Source organism: Lepidochelys olivacea (genome assembly GCF_965140295.1).
Source record: "Lepidochelys olivacea isolate rLepOli2 genome assembly, chromosome: 11".
Classification (NCBI taxonomy): Eukaryota; Metazoa; Chordata; order Testudines; family Cheloniidae; genus Lepidochelys; species Lepidochelys olivacea.
This window is the reverse complement of record NC_140421.1, coordinates 39437103-39457795: the sequence shown is the minus strand read 5'-3', so window position 1 is coordinate 39457795 and position 20693 is coordinate 39437103. Positions and strand designations below refer to the sequence as shown.

Genomic DNA, 20693 nt, shown 5'->3' with positions numbered 1-20693 from the left:
CATTACTACTATATCTTATGAATGTGCAATAAGGACTGTGGTACTCAAACGGTTCAGAAGTACTTGGATTTCAGTTATCCATTTTGGATTTCACTTGGAGGTCGTTCACTCAGATGCAATAAAACTCAGGGTTTTACGACAGATGGAATTTATATGCAAATTTAATATTCAGTATACTTTTTGACACCATACCTATTTGTTTTAATGTATAAATAGTGAAAATAATAATGCAGAAATGTCTTGTGTAGTCTGTCATAAGTTATTCATGCCTTGTTAGACATTTATAATTTTTTTTTATATAATATTCAATTGAGTTGACTGGTTTCTCTCTCTAGTATTTAGGTAATTTTATTTTAATTCTACCAGTGATGTTCTCTTTTCCTTCCTATCATTTTTTAGTTGTAGTTGAGGAGTTGAAGATCATTAGTGAATTAGATGGGATCTAATTAATTCATTCCTTCTTCCATGGAACCACAGTTGTATAACTTCACAAGGCTTATATTGTAAGGTGAGCAATGGTTTGGTTATTTCCTTGTAGTAGTAGCTACTCCTGTTGAAGTGAGTTGATGAACTGTATGTTCACTGACAATATTTTGTTTAAAAAGTTTTAAGTAGTTATTTATTTGGAGTTTTTGTTGAAGTGCTGTGCCTCCTTACCCAAATCCTTTATATTAGTCAATGACTGTAAAGTGCTGTAAATAAGAAATATATAGAGAATCTTAGCTTTGAATAATTTTAAAAATATGTGAACTGACATTTTCTAGCTTCTAGGATGGTATTAAAACAATGTTGGCTACATAAAAAGCAAGTGTCTAGGTACTTTTAAATCTGAAAATTATTCTTTACATTCATCATCATTTTCTTTGGGTGCCTGTAATATATTAAGCATAAAATATCTCCTATTATCATCAACAAGACTTCATTTGAAACAAGGTAAGCTGTACCAAATTAACTGAAATACATTTCGAAGGACAGAAAGTAAGTGAGCTGTAGCTCACGAAAGCTTATGCTCAAATAAATTGGTTAGTCTCTAAGGTGCCACAAGTACTCCTTTTAATTTAACTCTGAAGCCACTGTTTGTTTCTCATATAGCAAACTGCATTGTTAACCCAATAGTGAAAACATTTGCTACAGGGTTTGAATCATTCACCAACTAGAATGGCACTGACTGCACATATCAAGAAGACAATATGGTTAGTTTGTAGGCTAAGGGCAATTTGCTCTTTCTGAGCAACTGAAATTTTTGCAAGCCATTTGCAAAGAGATACTGGTGTCAAGCCCTTAGGCAGTTTACCCTTCCTCCCTTTGAAAAGCACTTTCTAACAACAAGGAAGGAAGGAAAAACAATGATTTAAGGGGGAAAATGGGATTATAAATAATTTGCTTCTCAACTCCAAGCTGTTTAAAGGGGCTTCTTCATCCTATTCTGAATATGAAAAAATATATTTATGTTCTAACCAGACAAAAATAAAAATATTCCTCCCACAGGACAAAGAAATCTTGTCTTGAATTCTGTATGTATAGACAAGACAGCATTGTTCTCTGTAGCATTCCAGTGCTGAATTCTATGGCAAACTGGACATTTTGCAGTAGCTTCAACTAAATTTAAATAACCCAAGTACTTTATATTCAATACAACAAATAAATACAAGCTAAAAATAGGACAAAGAAGAACAAATAAGGAGAGCACGGAGAAAAGAAGAAATAAAACCTTAGGTGCTCACCAAATTTCACCTCTGATCATAACTAGTCATATTCTTTACGGAAGGAGTCTGTAACATGAAACATCTAACACACCCTTGTAGTTTATTAATAAAATTAAGTTACATATTCCTTGGTTTATTTTTATATTCAAGTGCTAGGGTACACCTCCATGTTTTCAGTTTGCATCAGCTTTTTTTTTTTTAAACATATACGCACTGTAGTAGTTGCTGATGAAAAGCTGGAGGTCTTGGCAGCTGTGAAGGTGACATTTAAGGATATTAACACCCAGGAGGGAAATTGTGTGAAGCAGGAACCAACCAAAAGGTGATTGTGCTTTATGCAATTGACAAGAAATGCATCTCACCCCTGCTCTCCTTCTAGTGCAAGGTCAGAGATGATATTTTTGTTTGTGCTTGATCGCGCAGTTCCCTAGGCCAGCAACCTTTGACAAGAACTTACTGCCTCCACTGCAACCAGCAGTCATGGATAAGCATATTAGCTAGATGTTTTTGCTAAAATTTTAGCTAAAATGAAGTAGCTAAAAATGGTTGATTAAACTGAACAGTGCAAACATCTCAGAGCATTTGGATTCAGGCTCTCTGCAGCCTCAGGCAGACAACACAGCAGCAGTTTACATTTCGTTCACATTTGGAAATGTAAATGTCTAGAAATGTAATTAAGAGCAAAAGATTCTTTTAGAGGCCGTTTAGGTTATAGATTCTGAGACAAATTCCAGGACTGCAGCATCGTGGACCTGTGTACAAATCAATTGTACAGAATTCTAAAATCCAGTCCTGGTAATTAAGAAGGTTAGCCTTTAACCATACTATTTTAATATAGCACCAGCCATATGTTTTCTGTCACGGTGAAGTTTTTCAATTTGTGGAAAGGATGAAAACGGCTCTCGTCAGAATGTAATTCAGAATGGAAAAAAATCAATGTTTTTAAAATCTCATAATAAAATGGCATCAGGAACTTCTGTGTTTTGACTGATCTAATATAGTCATGATTCTATCCTTGCACACGACTATTTGGGAATCCTTTTGTTTACTGAAGCATGCTATCACTGACACCAAACATGTAACTTACTGTTCAGTCAAAATGCAGGTTTTCAACACCATCTCAGTACATCTCTTGTTTTTCTTCCCTTCTGTCCACAGTTCTCTGGTAGATGTTTTATTGTTCTCCTACTCCTTTCAAACTCATTCACTCTGCTCACCTAAAACCTTCCTTCTCATTGCCCTTGGTTGCAGGCCCTTCTTTTCCAGTTATTTAAACCTTCTTCCCCTGACATTTTTGCCACCTACATCCAACAGGTTTCTCAGCTTCTCCAGTGCTGTTAGGCAAGAGCCACTCCTGGCTGACAGGTGTCACTTCAATAAGAAAGCAGCTGATGCTTAAGACCAGCGGTACTTGGGGTTAGTTTGTTGGAATTTTTTAAGCACCCCTGCACAGAGGCACTACAAAGATGGGGATGTTAGGAAGCCAAGTTGGGGAAGAAGTGAATAAGACAAGGGAGGGAGACAAGGGAAAAAGAAGAGGTTAAGTTATTCTAGCAGAGAAAACAAAAAAATTATCAGCTATTGACAGTTAGGAAAAAGGTATTTTGTATTTTTTTAAATTACCTTAATTTTGAATCTGGAAATATTTCTCTTGGCATAAAAATTATATGGTCTGTTCTGTACTTTCCCTTGCCCCGAAGACCTCACTCACACCTTTCTGCTGTCTTGCTCACTCTTGCTATTCTTCCCCAGTTTGAGAGAGAGACAGGCAAACACCCCTACCCACACTTCCTGGCTCATGCTACTCATTCTCCAGAGTCCTTTTACTCTCTGCCTACATCCAGTTTGGCTCAAGAGGTATCGCAGGGCCACATCTTTCCTAGCCCTAGAGAAACATCTCAGTGCTTTCTCCTTATGAGACTTTCAGTACTGACTGAGATTCAGTATCCAGCAGATACTGATAACCACATTCGATATTCAAGAAATTCAGAAAGCCTGGAATTATCACATCCCTTTTCTGAATATTGTATATCTCCACACAGTTGAAAAATACTAGTACTGTATATGTATTTCCGGTCAAAACTAACACACACAAACTTGGACACTGTCTATATTATACTCAGTTTAAGGCATCAATCCTCCAAAGACTTATATGCATGCTTAACTTTGATGGGGTCCCACTGAAATCAAGGAGATTACTCACAAAGAAAGTTAGGCACCTGCTTAAGTCTTTGTAGGAATAGTTCCTAAGCATATGTCTTTACTAGCAATGTTAACAAAAGCTCTCCCAGCACTGTAAAAAACCCACCCCCATGAGGGGGGTGGCTCCCAGGGCTGGTGCACTGTCTACACTACTATTTTACAGCGCTGAAACTTGCAGCATTCAGGGGGGTGTTTTTTCACACCCCTGCGTGAGAAAGTTTCAGCACTGTAAAGTGACAGTGTAGACAAAACAGCAGGTGAATAAAACAAAAACAGGAAGAACAAGGTAACAATGAGATGATAATGGTCAGCATGATGATAATGCCCCATCTCAGTCAATCATGTTTTTCTTGCATGATTTCTCTGAGGTCATAAACCTAGTAGTTCTCCAGTCAATCATTCGGAGTTTCAGGAAAGAATAAGTAGAAAAGATATAAAATTCTCAAATAAAATAAAAAATTCTTTAAAAATCAATATTAGGCCTCCCTTAAAAGTCATAACACTTAAAGAGAATATTTTCCTCTTCCTTTGCAGTTCATCCTCAAGATGAGCTGAAAATGTCTATCTTTTCTATACCACACAATTCGTTTGGAATTGCTGGAAACTGTGTCAGGTTTTCTTCATGCCATGGTTTGGGAGTGAAATATCAAAGTGAAATTTCAGTACATTACTTTCTGATGCCAATTTCTCTGCACCTCTAGCTCTGGAAAACATGCTAACCTTATTAAGTCAACATAACAGCTACATAGTTCAGCTTGCACACAAAACTTTTGTCTGTCTTCCTGAAATCTAGTGTCATTTCAACACAGTCTATGCCCAGAAGATAGTCAAAGTACTTCAGAGAGGTGCTAGTGACAGAACCATCCAGCAATACAGTACAGGAGGGCTGCTTTAGAACTATGGGGGATTCTCTGATTATCACCAACTAGAAAGTTCTTGTGGATTTTTTTAAAGGGTTCCATCGTGTCCTCAGATTTCTGTGTATCCAAAATTATTAAATAAATTGACTATAACCCTGTGTAACTATAGGAAATAAAGTTTACACTAAATATTACTGAGGGACAAAGAAAGCATTTAAATCTGTGACTGATATCCTCGGTGGTGCAAAGCATCCACTATTCCCATGCATTTCAACGGGAGCTGGGGTTGCTCAGCACCACTCAGGGTTTGGCTCTGTATCAACATAACTGAGTGCCCCAAGCTAACAAAATCCCAACATACACTTCCTCCTAGTATAAACTTTAACCAATTTGATAAACATCTGGTGCTTTGTTTTATTATAGAATTTAACAGTGACCTTGCTGACATTATATTTCATTCTGTATTCTCCTGAGTTTAGGTGCATGAGATTCAGAAATCAAAGAGTTAGTTAAAGGTGTCTAAACATGCTAAATACAGTTTACAATGCTAACTGTAGGCAGCATTCCTCCAGCTGAATATTATGTGTCAAGGTGGTCCCCTAGCATCAAAGCATCTATTAATACACTAATATCTTTTGCCCTGACCCAGCATGTGTGCTCTCAGGAGACCAGTAAAAACTAATTTATTTTTCTAACTGGCTTCAGAAGATTGAGTGTTAGGAAATGTGTGTCACCTTGCTTTAAAAATGTGCACTTTTTTCCCTGTGCTAAGGAGCATTGCTTCAAGGACTGAAAGATGTCCTGCTGAGAATCACAGCATATTAGGAAAGAACTGAGTAAGCATTGATAATTCACATTTGTCAAGAGGCATTGCCATATAAATTTAATTGAGTACTCCAAAGATGATAAAACTATTAAAGGAACACAAGATATTTAACATTCCTAATAAAATAAATGATAAAATTATGTAATATGTCAAGTTCAAGACAAAGGTATATTTGAGACAATAGTTTAGAAGTTTGCCTGGAACAGTTTTTACCAATTCACTTAAGAGTTCATTCAATTATTTACAAGTATCTATACAATTTATTAGAAGACATTATTAATTTGAAGAAGAGGACTTGAGCTTTGCTAATTAGTTTGTAGGACATTAAATATCCCAAATTCTTGTGTGACATGGATGCAACATTGTAACTTTACGACACTGCACTGCTATGGAGTGGCAATGACAAAGCCTAATGTCATCACATGACAACTTCGTTTTAAGAGAAAGTTTTAAAAGTAGCAATTTGGGGGGGGGGGCGCGTTACAAGGCTCAGGAGATTACATCAGACACCATATTGCCAGCTTTACTCTGCAACGTGACTATACAAAGATAGTTGTTTGCAGTGTTGTTGTAGCAATGTTGCTCCCAGGATATGAAAAAGACAAGGTATGTGAGGTAATCTTTTATTGCACCAACTTCTGTTGCTAAAAGAGACAAGCTTTTGAGCTCCACAGACCTGAAGAAGAGTTCTGTGGAGCTGAAAAGCTTGTCTCTTTCACAAACTGATGTTGGTCCAATAAAAGATATTACCCCATCCACCCTGTCTCTCTCATATAAAAATTACTTTCTTAATCAATAGATCTTCTCCTTGAGTATATTCAGAATTGTATCTGCTTACTTTAGTGGCATATATATTACATATATTGCTGTAAATCCTGCAGAATCCATACTATTGTTAAAACAGAGTAAGCTGAACTCTATTCTTTCTTGTGCATGAATACAAATGTTTACTAAGTTTCATTCAATTACATCTAGGCAACCAAATGGCAATACTGTTGCATAGGTATCAATGGGAGTATAATTAGAAGACAATGAGGAATATAAAAACGCAACTGAAGGCCTAAATAATACGCAGAACTTCTGTTACTGGTGATTACATACAAGAAAGAAAGAGCTCTGAGCTCTCTCAATCAAAACTGAGTTTGCAAGGTTGCAGTTAAAAGATTCATTTGAATTGTAAAATAAGCACATTTAATATTAAAACACAAGCATGGAAAGTCATGCCATTTGTATTAACACAGGAAGCCCTCTGAAGATCAGACTGTGTCTGTGTTTCACTGTGCAGTATAGTTGTAGCCATGTTGTTCCCAGGATATTAGAGAGACAAGACAGGTGAGGTTTTTAATCTTTTATTGGACAAACTTCTCTTGATGAAAGGGACAAGCTTTCAAGCACTCTGGAAACTGTAAAAGATTTGTTTCAGAGTAACAGCCGTGTTAGTCTGTATTCGCAAAAAGAAAAGGAGTACTTGTGGCACCTTAGAGACTAACCAATTTATTAGAGCATAAGCTTTCGTGAGCTACAGCTCACTTCCTCAGATGCATATCGTGGAAACTGCAGCAGGCTTTATATATACACAGAGAATATGAAACAATACCTATTCCCACCCCACTGTCCTGCTGGTAATAGCTTATCTAAAGTGATTTCCAGCACAAATCCAGGTTTTCTCACCCTCCACCCCCCCACACAAATTCACTCTCCTGCTGGTGATAGCCCATCCAAAGTGACAACTCTTTACACAATGTGCATGACAATCAAGCTGGGCTATTTCCTGCATAAATCCAGGTTCTCACATCCCCCCCACCCCCATACACACACAAACTCACTCTCCTGCTGGTAATAGCTCATCCAAACTGACCACTCTTCAAGTTAAAATCCAAGTTAAACCAGAACATCTGGGGGGGGGGGGGGGGGGTAGGAAAAAACAAGAGGAAACAGGCTACCTTGCATAATGACTTAGCCACTCCAAGTCTCTATTTAAGCCTAAATTAATAGTATCCAATTTGCAAATGAATTCCAATTCAGCAGTTTCTCGCTGGAGTCTGGATTTGAAGTTTTTTTGTTTTAAGATAGCGACCTTCATGTCTGTGATTGCGTGACCAGAGAGATTGAAGTGTTCTCCGACTGGTTTATGAATGTTATAATTCTTGACATCTGATTTGTGTCCATTTATTCTTTTACGTAGAGACTGTCCAGTTTGACCAATGTACATGGTCAAAAGAATAAATAATAAATAAAAGAATAAAAGAATAAATGGACGAATAAATAAAGGGGGCGAAATCGATCTAAGTTACATAACTGGGGCACATAACTTACGAGGAGAGGCTGAGGGAACAGGGATTATTTAGTCTGCAGAAGAGAAGAACGAGGGGGGATTTGATAGCAGCCTTCAACTACCTGAAGGGGGGGTTCCAAAGAGGATGGAGCTGGGCTGTTCTCTGTAGGGGCAGATGACAGAACAAGAAGCAATGGTCTCAAGTTGCAGTGCGGGAGGTCTCGGTTGGATATTAGGAAAAACTACTTCAGCAGGAGAGCGGTGAAGCACTGGAATGGCTTACCTACGGAGGTAGTGGAATCTCCATTCTTAGAGATTTTGAAGGCCCAGCGTGACAAAGCCCTGGCTGGGATGATTTAGTTGGGGTTGGTCCTGCTTTGAGCAGGGAGTTGGATTTCCTGAGGTCTCTTCCAACCCTAATGGTCTCCTGAGGTCTCTTCCAACCCTAATCTTCTATGATTCTACAATTCCAGAATCTATCATAGGTAGAATGCATACTCACATGTACAAAGAAATGAAACATCTCCTTTATTATATCTTCAAAGAATTCCATTAACCTTTCATTTCAAATTGCCATTCAAAGTTAATCTTGTTTTTAAAGTAATCCATAAACATATTTCAGCACATTCTACAGGTTTTGTTTTGCCCTACTTTCGCCAAGTGCGCTGTCCCTTCACAGAATCTCAACCTAGTCGGTAAAAGACTCTTTTTGGTGACCCTTGCCATCTGGAACAGCCTTCCTGTATCTCTACTCCATTAATAAAACATCTAAAGCACCTTCAAATATAATATGAAACTATTTCCTCTATTACATCCTGTACCCCTCTACTATTTTTTTAAATCTTGTAACCACAATATTTAATTCTAAAAATTGTTCGGGTTATAGTGTGTATGACCATCACCATATAAGATAAAAGTTCTGCTTAAATAGGGTGGATTGATTTAAATTACAATTATTTAAATCACTCATTTTAATCATGACTTAAATCAGCAAGCAGGAAACCTTAGTTTAAATCACTGGTTTTATCTTGGTTTGCATTTGTGCTTTTTAGTTATTTTCCTTATTAAAGGTTAGTTTTCATCAATTGGTATAACCATTAAAACATGTGAATTTGCAACCAAAGACAGCCTTTACACTAAATTTGACCTACTTTTTGATAGCCTGGAGGATATACTATATCTATACTAATTTATTTAAGCAATTACATAACTTAATATACATTTATTCAGAGTCTTAAATTTTTATATTATGTTAAAAAATGGTGACTGGCCCATTTCTTATTAACTAGATGATAGGGTTTTTTGTCAATCTGTATTTGGGTAGAAATTGGAAATCCATTAAAAATTTACAACAGCAGTTGTTTTCAAATTGTTTTCATTAGTTAAATAAAACTACCTTAAATGTGCTTGATACCTAAGAAAAAAACATCAAAATACTTTTTGCACTTAAACTGATTTTTAAAATAAAGGATTGTCATAAATATAAAGGGAAGGGTAAACCCCTTTGAAATCCCTCCTGGCCAGGGGAAAGCTCCTCTCACCTGTAAAGGGTTAAGAAGCTAAAGGTAACCTCGCTGGCACCTGACCAAAATGACCAATGAGGAGACAAGATACTTTCAAAAGCTGGGAGGAGGGAGAGAAACAAAGGGTCTGGGTCTGTCTGTATGCTGCGCTTGCCAGGGACAGAACAGGAATGGAGTCTTAGAACTTTTAGTAAGTAATCTAGCTAGGTATGTGTTAGATTATGATTTCTTTAAATGGCTGAGAAAAGAATTGTGCTGAATAGAATAACTATTTCTGTCTGTGTATCTTTTTTGTAACTTAAGGTTTTGCCTAGAGGGGTTCTCTATGTTTTTGAATCTAATTACCCTGTAAGATATATACCATCCTGATTTTACAGGGGGGATTTCTTTATTTCTATTTACTTCTATTTTTTATTAAAAGTCTTCTTGTAAAACACTGAATGCTTTTTCATTGTTCTCAGATCCAAGGGTTTGGGTTTGTGGTCACCTATGCAAATTGGTGAGGCTTTTTATCCAACATTTCCCAGGAAAGGGGGTGGTGCAAGTGTTGGGAGGATTGTTCATTGTTCTTAAGATCCAAGGGTCTGGGTCTGTAGTCACCTAGGCAAATTGGTGAGGCTTTTTACCAAACCTTGTCCAGGAAGTGGGGTGCAAGGTTTTGGAAAGTATTTTGGGGGGAAGGACGCGTCCAAACAGCTCTTCCCCAGTAACCAGTATTAGTTTGGTGGTGGTAGCGGCCATTCCAAGGATAATGGGGGTAATATTTTGTACCTTGGGGAAGTTTTGACCTAAGCTGGTAAAGATAAGCTTAGGAGGTTTTTCATGCAGGTCCCCACATCTGTACCCTAGAGTTCAGAGTGGGGGAGGAACCTTGACAAGGATTAACTTCAGTTACTCAATTGATATTGTTTCCAGTTATCATAAGCCAGATTTTTTTAAAGGTATTTAGATGCTTAAAGATGCAAAATAACTGCCTAGTGGGATTTTCAAACTTTAACAGGTTAGGTGGCTAACTCCCATTAAAATCAATAGGAGTTAGGCACCTAACATACTCAGACACTTTTGAAAATCCCATTAGGCACCTCTCTGAAACTTTACGTGCCTAAATATTTTTTAAAATCTGGCCCCACATCCTTCAAATTTTTAAAATTAGCAGAGCTCATCCCCTCCCACTTCATTTTTATTTATACATTTGAAAAGGAAAAACAAGCTTTCCTGCTTTTTTAACTCCCCAAAATGTCATTTTAACTTTGAGTGAACTAGTCCAAATGAAAAAAATATTCTCTGTATCTGCTAGCTAAATTGAAAACAAAAGTAATTAATGAAAAAGCTTTTCTGCACAACAGAAACTAAAAGTACTTACATTTGGAAAAAAGTAAATACCAGTATTCGCTCCATGGTCTGAAAATAATATATATAGTAATGCAGTGCATGACATCGTGATACATTTACAAGCTTGCACTGACCTCAAAAGTTAAGATGTTTTCCTTTTGATTCTCCATCTAATTAAAAAAGCAGCATCCTTTAACTATTAACATGGGAGAGGGCTCATGTTTGCAGTTTTTTTTATTTAAATGACTTTAATAGTTTACAGTAAATGTAGTCCTAACATAGGCTGTCATAATTTCAATTTTAAACAGGTTTATTTTAAAAAAGAAAAATGTATTAAATTTAAATTTAAAAAAAAAATCCATCAACTTTTATCCACCCTGTGTAAAAACTATTTGCCCTTTATGGATGGTTTGGGCTCAGTTCTACAAATTAGCTCCTGAACATTTTCATGATTGCCATGCTTTGTTTGGTAGACAGCATGGTCAGGTGGTAAGAGAGCAGAATTGGGAGTCAGATTCCATTCCTGGGTCAAGCCACTTACCATTACTTGGCCTGAGTTTATCTGTGAAAAGCACTGAGTGTGTGTCTCTCACAAGAATTTGTGATGTTCAGTGTTTGTGAAGTCCTTTGGAGGTCCTAGGATATAAGTAGCTACACAATGTAAGTACATAGTATGAAGAATTATTTGAAGTCCAGGAAATGTAGCCTATTTGTAAAGGGCGCCTTATTAAGCAGCAGCAGCATTTTCTTTTCTTTTTTTTTTTTTAAGAGAAACTGCATTTGTAAACATCTGTGGGAGCATCACATGCACAGAAATTGGTCCAAGGGACTTTTTAAAAATAACTTAACTACATACAATAAAATAAGTAATACAACTTACCAACATCCATGGCAGTTTCCATGAAGCTTTTCTGTCTCGAAGCAAATTCAGCTAGCAACTTTTGTTGCCTCTCTCTGGCCTTTTGTCGTCTACATGAAAGATATTAGAAATTTACTGAAGAACAGTGAGAGAAGAGTTAAAAATGTATTTTCTTAGGTTTATAGCATAGCAGTTAGCACTCCACATGTAACACTGAGAGAAGAGTTAAAAATGTATTTTCTTGGGTTTATAGCATAGCAGTTAGCACTCCACACAATTGCATCTGAGATACAAGATTTACCACGGTCCCCTCTTTGCATTCATTTGTTAGACAGACAAATGAGGAATCTAATACCCTAGAAGTGGTCCTTGATGATAAATGATGACTAGTTTTTGTTGGTTACACGGGAAGGGATGAAAGCCAGACAACAAAACCAAAGGATGATGATCTAATCAGAACTTACCAGTGTACAAGAAATAAGGACATTACTCCTGAATGTTATTTTTGTACCGCATTAGGGAAGAGCAACTCACAAAAAATGGAAGCAAGCCTGAGAAAAATGGCAGCATCAGTATACACATCCCCACAATAACTTCTAGTGTCCATACTTTTCTGCTTCCCTTGCAAATAGTGATTAAAATTTACTAGTCCAGGCCAAAAAACAGCAACAAAACTGCCTGATTTGTATGCCATTGCCTGTGATCGGGATAAAAGAGAACAAAGGACCTGGAGTAGGAGGAGGGCACAAACACCAAATTCTTGTTTTAACTATCCATTTAAAAATATGTACAAAATGTATAAGACATATAAAACGATGCTAAGGTTGCAACATCAAGCATTCAAAAGTTAAGAAACACTAAAATTAATGCTGCTCAAGCAACCTAGAGACTGATTTTTCCAAAGATGCTGAACATCCACAACTCCAACTGACTTCATTTGCAGTTGTGAGTACTCAGCTCTTCTGAAAATCATGCTCATGGTGTCTTAAATTGGGCCCCCAAAAAAGGAGTACCACACAATTAGTGGTCACCTAGGGAATTTTGGTTTCAGTGTCTTGCCCAGGATCACAAAGGAAGTCCATAGAAGAGCCAGAGGTAAAACCAAATTGTCCTGGGTATTATTCAACTGCTTTAACCACAAGATCATCAATGCTCTTCTTAAGTTGCTGCCTACTAAGTGGTTCCAAGTTCAAATTAAATGAAAGAAATATGGTAACTCCATATATTCACTTTCATGTGACTAGATCATCATCACAAAATTAGCATACGTTATTTAGCATAAAACAGCCTGGGAAAATATCCAAACTCTGCTCATAAAGAGCCTCAGGACAACACTAGAATCAAGACTGAATTACTTTTTTCAACCAAAGATGATATCAATGATTTTAATCCTTGCTAAGGTTTTGAAAAACCTCATCAGCAGTTGCTTACACTGGTGGGAAAAAAGTGGCCTTTAAATGCCAGTGCTGCCCGCTCATTATCTTTCACAGGTCTGGTTTCTCCTCATCACACGCCTCCCACCCAAAAACACAAACAAATTAAATTAGAGCCAATAAAGAGCCAATAAATAAATATCCCTGAAATGAGCTTCTAGCGCTGTGATATTCACTGTTTTGTCACTCCAGTTTATTTTTTAAAATTAAGTTTGCTTTGGAAATGTTTTGGAAATGCACTTTACACAGTTTATGTTCCTATTAACAAAGAAAACTCACTAATTTATTTTATTTATTTTAAGATACATTTTGAAATATCACAATAAGTATAATGGTACCTATTAATTGTTTGAGAATTTGGAGGAGTCAGTCACTAGGCTCTCTGTAGGCTGTCCCATCCCTCTCCTCCCCTTCCCATTTACTGAGAAAAATGACACACACACGCATTATATGGAAAGATAAAATTTTATGTTTTAAAGGAAACAAAAAGTCACCCTTAAAATTAAATCCACAGTAAATTGTACAGTGACTCAATAGGACCCTGGTAATGAAATTATTTACACTGATTAAGTAAAATATAGTTTTAAGAAAGGGCAAGAGTAATTAGATACTGTTTTTCTTGAGCAAGTATTATTTAACTTAGTCAATTTTCTTAGGCATTTTTAGAATTCAAGTATCCCCACATGCGCACATATTTATTTGTCACATTGAAAAGTCACCACTTTTTAAATTTTTTTTTCTTACAACAATTTTAAGATTGATTATTTTAGAGGATGCATCCGTAATGTGAGACAACCTCCTATTGGAATTATTGTGGTAATTTTTCCCCAGAATTTTTTCCTCAACCTATGCTTCGTTTTTACTAAAAGAGTCTGACTGTAAATAGAGAACCTTAATAAGGAGACATAAACAAACTCTGACAGATTCAGTACAGCTCAGTAATTTTCCATGATAGCCCAAGGGCCTAAGATACTGAGGCTGAAAAATATTGTAAGCAGCTCAGTCTCTCCTCTAGCTCTGTCTTGGTTTCTATGGTGACAATCGATCATGTGAGAGATGCCAAGTTTGTCTTTGTAGGTTGAGGTAACTAGAAATGGGTCATCACTGAGTGCTCAAACACTGCCTGCTCAATCTTCATTATTACAAAACTAGACTTGAAATACAAATGTAAATTGAAGCTTAGATTCATGCTGCTCACATAGTCATCAGATTAGATCCATTTGAATTCTAAACGGTCACAAGGTACTGCCTGTTAGAATATTTGTTTCAAGTCTTTGCAAACAACATCGCTGATTCAAGGAGGTAGAAAAATAGTCATTTGGATGACAAATAACTGGAAATTATCATTTATCATAATCAAGTGATCCTTTGAGCTTTATTCAACATAAAAGTATTCAGAACGTCTGCTCAAATGTCACATCCTTTACAGAGAAAATGCATGGAATTACCCTTTATTACATGAAAAATACAGTTCTGTTTCACTTATTCTCTCTTCCCCTCTGTTTAAACTGAAGAACCCTCAGTTGCACAACTGAGGCATAAGTATTTCAAAGTGTAGCACTGTATTTTTAAAGAGACAATCAGCACATTTAAAAAAAAGCAAGTTTCACCTTCTAAAGTTTCTTCTTTAGTTCACTGAATGATTGAAAAAAGTTTTAATTTTTATTTTGTAGCGTTTAGTTTATATTGAGTTTTGGTTTTATATTTAGTCAAGGTTTTTAGATAATATGGTTCATAAAAACATATGAATTTATTTTGGGTTTATTTTATTTAAAGAAAAATACACTTCTAGTATTAGGGTTTTGCATGAGTCTAAAGCCTTCAGTAATTTTAAGTAGCCATAGAGACTTCAGTGAGAGTACTGATCATACAGCAGGTCATTTACCCTTAACTGCTCAAGGTCGCACTGGTCTTTTCTGAAAAGACCAACTTTCTTCTTTGCCACTCCAGCCAGTATAGCTTTTCTTGAAGTGCCTAAAAGCTGAACGTCTTAGAATCCTACAGTTCTTAAGGTCTATACTGTATTTCTAGCCAACTAGAATAGAATGAATTTTGTTGTTCATTTTTTTAAAACTTTCCCAAACCATTTTAAAACAAACTGAAATTACAAGTACACTATACATACATACACGCACACACACTTGATGTTCTTGGGAACCTATAGCTTTTATAAAAGACTGAAATCTTTCTATTCCTGGATTTCTTGCAGCTATGTTCATACCAATATTATCTTGCCAAGTAAACCACTTGAAGATGGAACAGCTCAGAAGAAAGCTCATCTTTTCAAAAAAGAAAAGTGTTCCTTGAGTAACGAAGGGCAAACTGACCTGCTAGGTGATCCAATCTTTCATTGAAGTCTCTCTGGTTCTCCAAAAGTTACTAGAAATGTAACTATATGAAAGCTACTGGAAATGCATTTTTCTTCAAATAAAATAAACCAAAAATAAATTTAGATGTGACATTCTGTGTGTAGGTGTGTATACAACCACACACAAAAATATCCCCTATTTACTTAATGTTATTAAGATTGCATAGTAGCTCATTAAAAGTTCCTCATACAACCTTAATTCTGCCCTGTCTGCATATGTACTAACATACTCTTCAATTACATGATCACATACTATTTTTTGCCACTTAATAGTCTTTTAACATAACTTTTTGCATGTTCTATCCAAGTACTTAAAAAAAAAAAAAGAGAGAGAGAGAGAGAAGGAAAAACACGTTATGTGTGATGGTGCCCCATCCAGAAGCTCAATTCTGTGTGGCAAAACGAGTGACATGCTGGAAAGCACTGAACGTTGAGCAATTTTAGTAGCAAGCCACTAGCATGCTTGTCTGGGCATAACACAAACTGCATACAGAGATTTTTGAAAGCTTCTCTCTGCCAAATTTGAACAGATTTTGATGGGATCATCAGTAGGCACTTCCCTGACCCCAGTACTATCCTCTTGCCAACTTTCAAAATCATACCGAAAACAATGGGACATTAGTGTTCCCCAAAAAAACAAAAAAAAGTAGGAAAAAAGCATCAGACAACCTTTATATAGAAGTCACGTCTCTTCTGCTACAATATATACATAGGTATACACAGAGACAATATACATGTGATTGTGCACTTTATCACAGACATATAATGTCATTATGTGCCCACTAATTCATCTCCCCTGATCTTATTTCAACCTCGCAAGCCCACGGTCAGCTTCAAACTGCCTTATTTAAAAAAAAATTATCTTCCTTGGAAACTGTTTCTTTCTTGTCTTTGCTAATGTAGACTTTATCACCCCTTCCATCCTCCCAAAAGTATAGCTCACTCAAAGCCTAGGAAAGGAGAGAAAGTCCTCAGACAGTAACAACTGTTCTAGACATTAAAAGGTGTCTGCTTTAAAGTTCTTTATTTTGTAGCCCTGAATGTCTAGAATCTACATTTTTGACCATGGACCAAAAATGATTGAGAACCACTGATGCAAACAAAGAAGTCATGATCGCCAATCAAAAGACCTCACATATAACATGACACAAGATGACCAGGAACAATGGGAAGGATTAAGGAAAGGGAAGACAAGCATTACAAAAACAAAAACATATGCTAACTATCATTAGTTATACACACAGCAGGAAACTTTCCCTAAGAATTTCTTTATGTAAAGGCCCAATCCTGCAAGGTGCTGATGACACTCAACAGACATTTAAATCAGGCAGCTTGCAGGCCTGGCTGTTGAAGACTAGAGTTATAATTTAAGATTTTAAATTTTTTGGTAAATTATTTGTTGGTTTAGAGATTACTGCCAAACAAATAGATCAATTTATCAGACAGACAGGGGTACATACCACCACCCGCTCCATTGTGCCCCATATTATTTTTAATACATTACCTTTCCTCTTTGTCCAAAGTTTTCTTCTCTGCAGGACTAATCTTTTTTGGTGGTACAGGAGGAGTCACTTTTCTGCATATCTCTTCAATGATACGTTTATTCAATCTGCTTTGTACTGCAGCTTTCAATAAAATTCTTTCTACTGCTGTCATCCCATCACCATGAGAATATTTAGGAATTTCTGGTTGGATTAAAACCTCCATATCATCAAACCATGGAGGATAGTAAGAGTTTTGTTTTCCTGAGAGTTTGTGATGAAGTTTGATAAGCAGGGACAATATGCTTTCTTTGATTTCCAGAATGGCTGTGGTTAACTGTGGTGTTGCACCAGGTGCTGACCATTTCATTGATGTCTTGGGACGAACTACCTGACTTGCTTCACTACTATTGCGATTGATAATTTCCTGAAATTTCTTTCTACGTTCTGCAACCAAGCTGAACACTTGAGCTGTCCCTGAGTTCTTAAAAAAAGAAAGAGCTATCTGTAGTGGATTAATAAAAGGGAGTACAAGAATCAACAATAATCATTTTGCAAAACTATAGGCAACATCTTTTCAGCTTCCAACAGCTAGCTAATGAAAAAACAATAAAGGCATTCCTATGCCTTTAATTTCCTCTTCCCAAGCAATTATTAGTTATTTTGCCACAATTTAAAAATATTTCTATATTCAAAATATCCTGCATGTCCAACATGACTTTATACATATTAGTTATACTCATAAATATAAAAAGCCAGGTATGAAAATTTAAAGTATCCATATTAATATTTATGTTTTTAGTTGAACAGCAAATAATCAATTTCATATTTAACGTTAAGATACTGATCTCAGTGTAAGCTGTTGAGTGGTCAAAACTACAAAGAATCAAGTTACTTTTTAAGTGCCTAAATATGGCATTAGGAGCTTAACTTATGGATCCTATTTTTTTTAAAACTTAGTCCTCATTTTCCAGAAAAGGTGAGCACTCAACAGCTTCCAATTATTTAGGTGACTAAATTTGGAGTGGGGAGTCTGACTTCAGGCACTCCCGTTTTTTCTTTTGTTTCTTTTAAATGATGGCCAGTTGTTATTGGGAAAAAATGTTGTGCTAACACACAAAAATACCTGCTATATAAACTACACGTCACTGCTGTAGCTCTCTTTAAATCTGGTGTTCTTACATAAAAACAACAATGACAATAGAGACTGGATTATCTACCAGTTATAAATCTTATGATTCCAGTTTATAAAAATTAATTTTGCTTCCACAAAAACAAACCAATTTGCCATTAATCATTTCGAACACACTTTCTACATAACATTAATAGGTCAAGATTATTCAGATATGAGACACTAGACAACATAACATTATAATATGTTAGTAACATTAGTTTGCCATCTGCAGTGGCAAAAACAAAACAAACAACAAAAGGCACATACATAGTGAGCCCATATTTGCTCCAGTAGTAGGCCAGGAAAAAAAAACATTTAATACCTTTAATAAATGGGAATTATTTTAAAAACCAAATTATGTCAAATTCTAAGTCATTCAAATCTATCAGTCTATTATTTAAGAATGAGGGGCTGACAAAATGCATAGGTACTTGCAAAATAAAAAAAGTCTCAGAAATTAATGGATTGTTATGGTAATGGAAGTTAATGGTAAGCATACTTAAAGCCATGTTGCCAGTTAAGGGCATTAGAATACAAACTGCACACAAATCTACCTCTCTTTGAAGGCTCTTAGACCGCCTTGGACTCTGGTAGGTTGGGCAGGGAGGGAGAAGAGGGTGGAATTAAAAACGGTCATTTGGAAAAAGGCATGTTTTGAAATAACTTCCACACTTCAGGAATAATCCTGCCACAGAAATAATGTAGTGGTATTGATGAGGAAAAATACTCCTGAGAAACTTATAAAACTAATCAGTATTAAGGTAAGTTAACTGGTGTTCAAAACAATCAATACATTAGTTACATCTTTCTGGCACTCTTATTGCAGAAGACAAAAAACTTAGGATTTCTTTACACTTACCTGGGAAAAAGCTAAGCCATCAGAGCTGGTACTTGCAGGTGGTTCTCTCTTCACTTCTGGAGCAGTCTCTGGTACTCTCACTCGAACATAGTTAATAAAGTGACGCATGTTAGACACCAAGTTACTACCTGGAAACCAACTGTCATGGCAACGTTCATGTTCACCAACAGAATCCTAGAGTAATAGCCATGAAAAACAAATCAATGGAAAAAAACTTTGAGTACACTTTATATATATGTTAGCTAGATAGATATTTCTTTTATAGACTATGATAAATAATGTTGCTTTTAGAACTGTACCAAAGCTGATTATTATCTCTGTAGTAAAAGGGAACCGTACACTGGAGTATAGATTCATAGATACTAAGGTCAGAAGGGACCATTATGATCATCTAGTCCGACCTCCTGCACAATGCAGGCCAGAGAATCTCACCCACCCACTCCTGCAAAAAACCTTTCACCTATGTCTGAGCTACTGAAGTTCTCAAATCGTAGTTTAAAGACTTCAAGGAGCAGAGAATCCTCCAGCAAGTGACCCGTGCCCCATGCTACAGAGGAAGGCGAAAAACCTCCAGGGCCTCTTTCAATCTGCCCTGGAGGAAAATTCCTTCCCGACCCCAAATATGGCGATCAGCTAAACCCTGAGCATATGGGCAAGATTCACCAGCCAGATAACCAGGAAAGAATTTTCTGTAGTAACCCAGATCCCACCAAGGTATGTACCTTGGTAAAATGATACAGATCTTCAAAAATGCTAGTGACAGACTGCTGGACTGAAAACCTCAAAAAAAAGTAGAAAAATTATATTTTGTTCAAATATAAGCATCTATAAGTATATGAAGAGAGCATGCATGAGGAGGAAAGGAATTCTTCAGGGTAGTACAAAGTGGTATGAACTGAGAGTAATGGGATAAAATTTCTAACTGTGAGCTCTAGCATAGGGTAAACTAATCTTCTAAGGAGAATAGCAGAAGTCCAGTTTCCTGAGTCATATAAAACAGAACTGGATAAAGCAATGAAAAAAATATATATATTGTAAGGAAAAATCCTGCACTAGTTAGGGGGCACGGACTAGCTGACCTACACAGAACCACAGATATTCAAGACCTATCTATCTAGGTTCTCACACTGGTTGGAAAGGTAATGTGAAATTCAATAGCTTTCTTCAAAATAATGGTATATCACTGCCTTCTAATGCTTTTCGTTTTGACAAAAAAAAATTAATATTCTAGGTCAGCGGTTCTCAAACTGTGGGTCGGGACCCCAAAGTGGGTCTCGACTCCATTTTAATGGGGTTGTCAGGGCTGTCTTAGACTTTCTGGGGTCCGGGACCAAAGCCTGAGGGCTTCAGCCCTGGGCATCAGGACTCAGGTTACAGGCTCCCTGACTGGAGCTGAAGTCCTTGGGCTTCAGCTTTGGCCCCCACACGGGGGCTCAGGCTTTGATATCCCGTTCTGGGATCATGTAGTAATTTTATTTTCCGAAGGGAGTCACGGTGCAATGAAGTTTGAGAACCCCTGCATAGGTCAAATAGTCTTTCGTTATGCTGCCATTATATATTTTTATCAAATATTGTCTCTTTCACTGGTATTATGGACATTGTCATCTACAGTACTAATGTTTAATGACCTCAGTATCTTCAGTGCTGATAGTTACCTGGGTAAGGGACAATGATTTCTCCAATGGCTACTAGGATTCCTCTATGAAAATTTCTCACTTAAACACACTAAACTGGATGCTGTTTTCAATATTGTATTAAACGGGTTGTTCAACTTTACAAAAACTGCAAGATGGTT

General features: G+C 36.6%; 1 protein-coding gene across 3 annotated transcripts in view; it reads right to left on the bottom strand.

The window, feature by feature from the left end:
• UBR3 (ubiquitin protein ligase E3 component n-recognin 3) overlaps positions 1-20693 on the bottom strand; it is a 215164-nt gene that overhangs the window by 87706 nt on the left and 106765 nt on the right. For all 3 annotated transcript variants that reach the window (XM_084642586.1, XM_084642587.1, XM_084642588.1), the window contains 3 exons: positions 18899-19072; positions 16889-17349; positions 11605-11693 (listed from right to left, as the gene is read on the bottom strand). In XM_084642586.1, coding sequence (XP_084498712.1) covers positions 11605-11693; positions 16889-17349; positions 18899-19072 — 724 coding nt within the window. The remainder of the gene's footprint in view (positions 1-11604; positions 11694-16888; positions 17350-18898; positions 19073-20693) is intronic.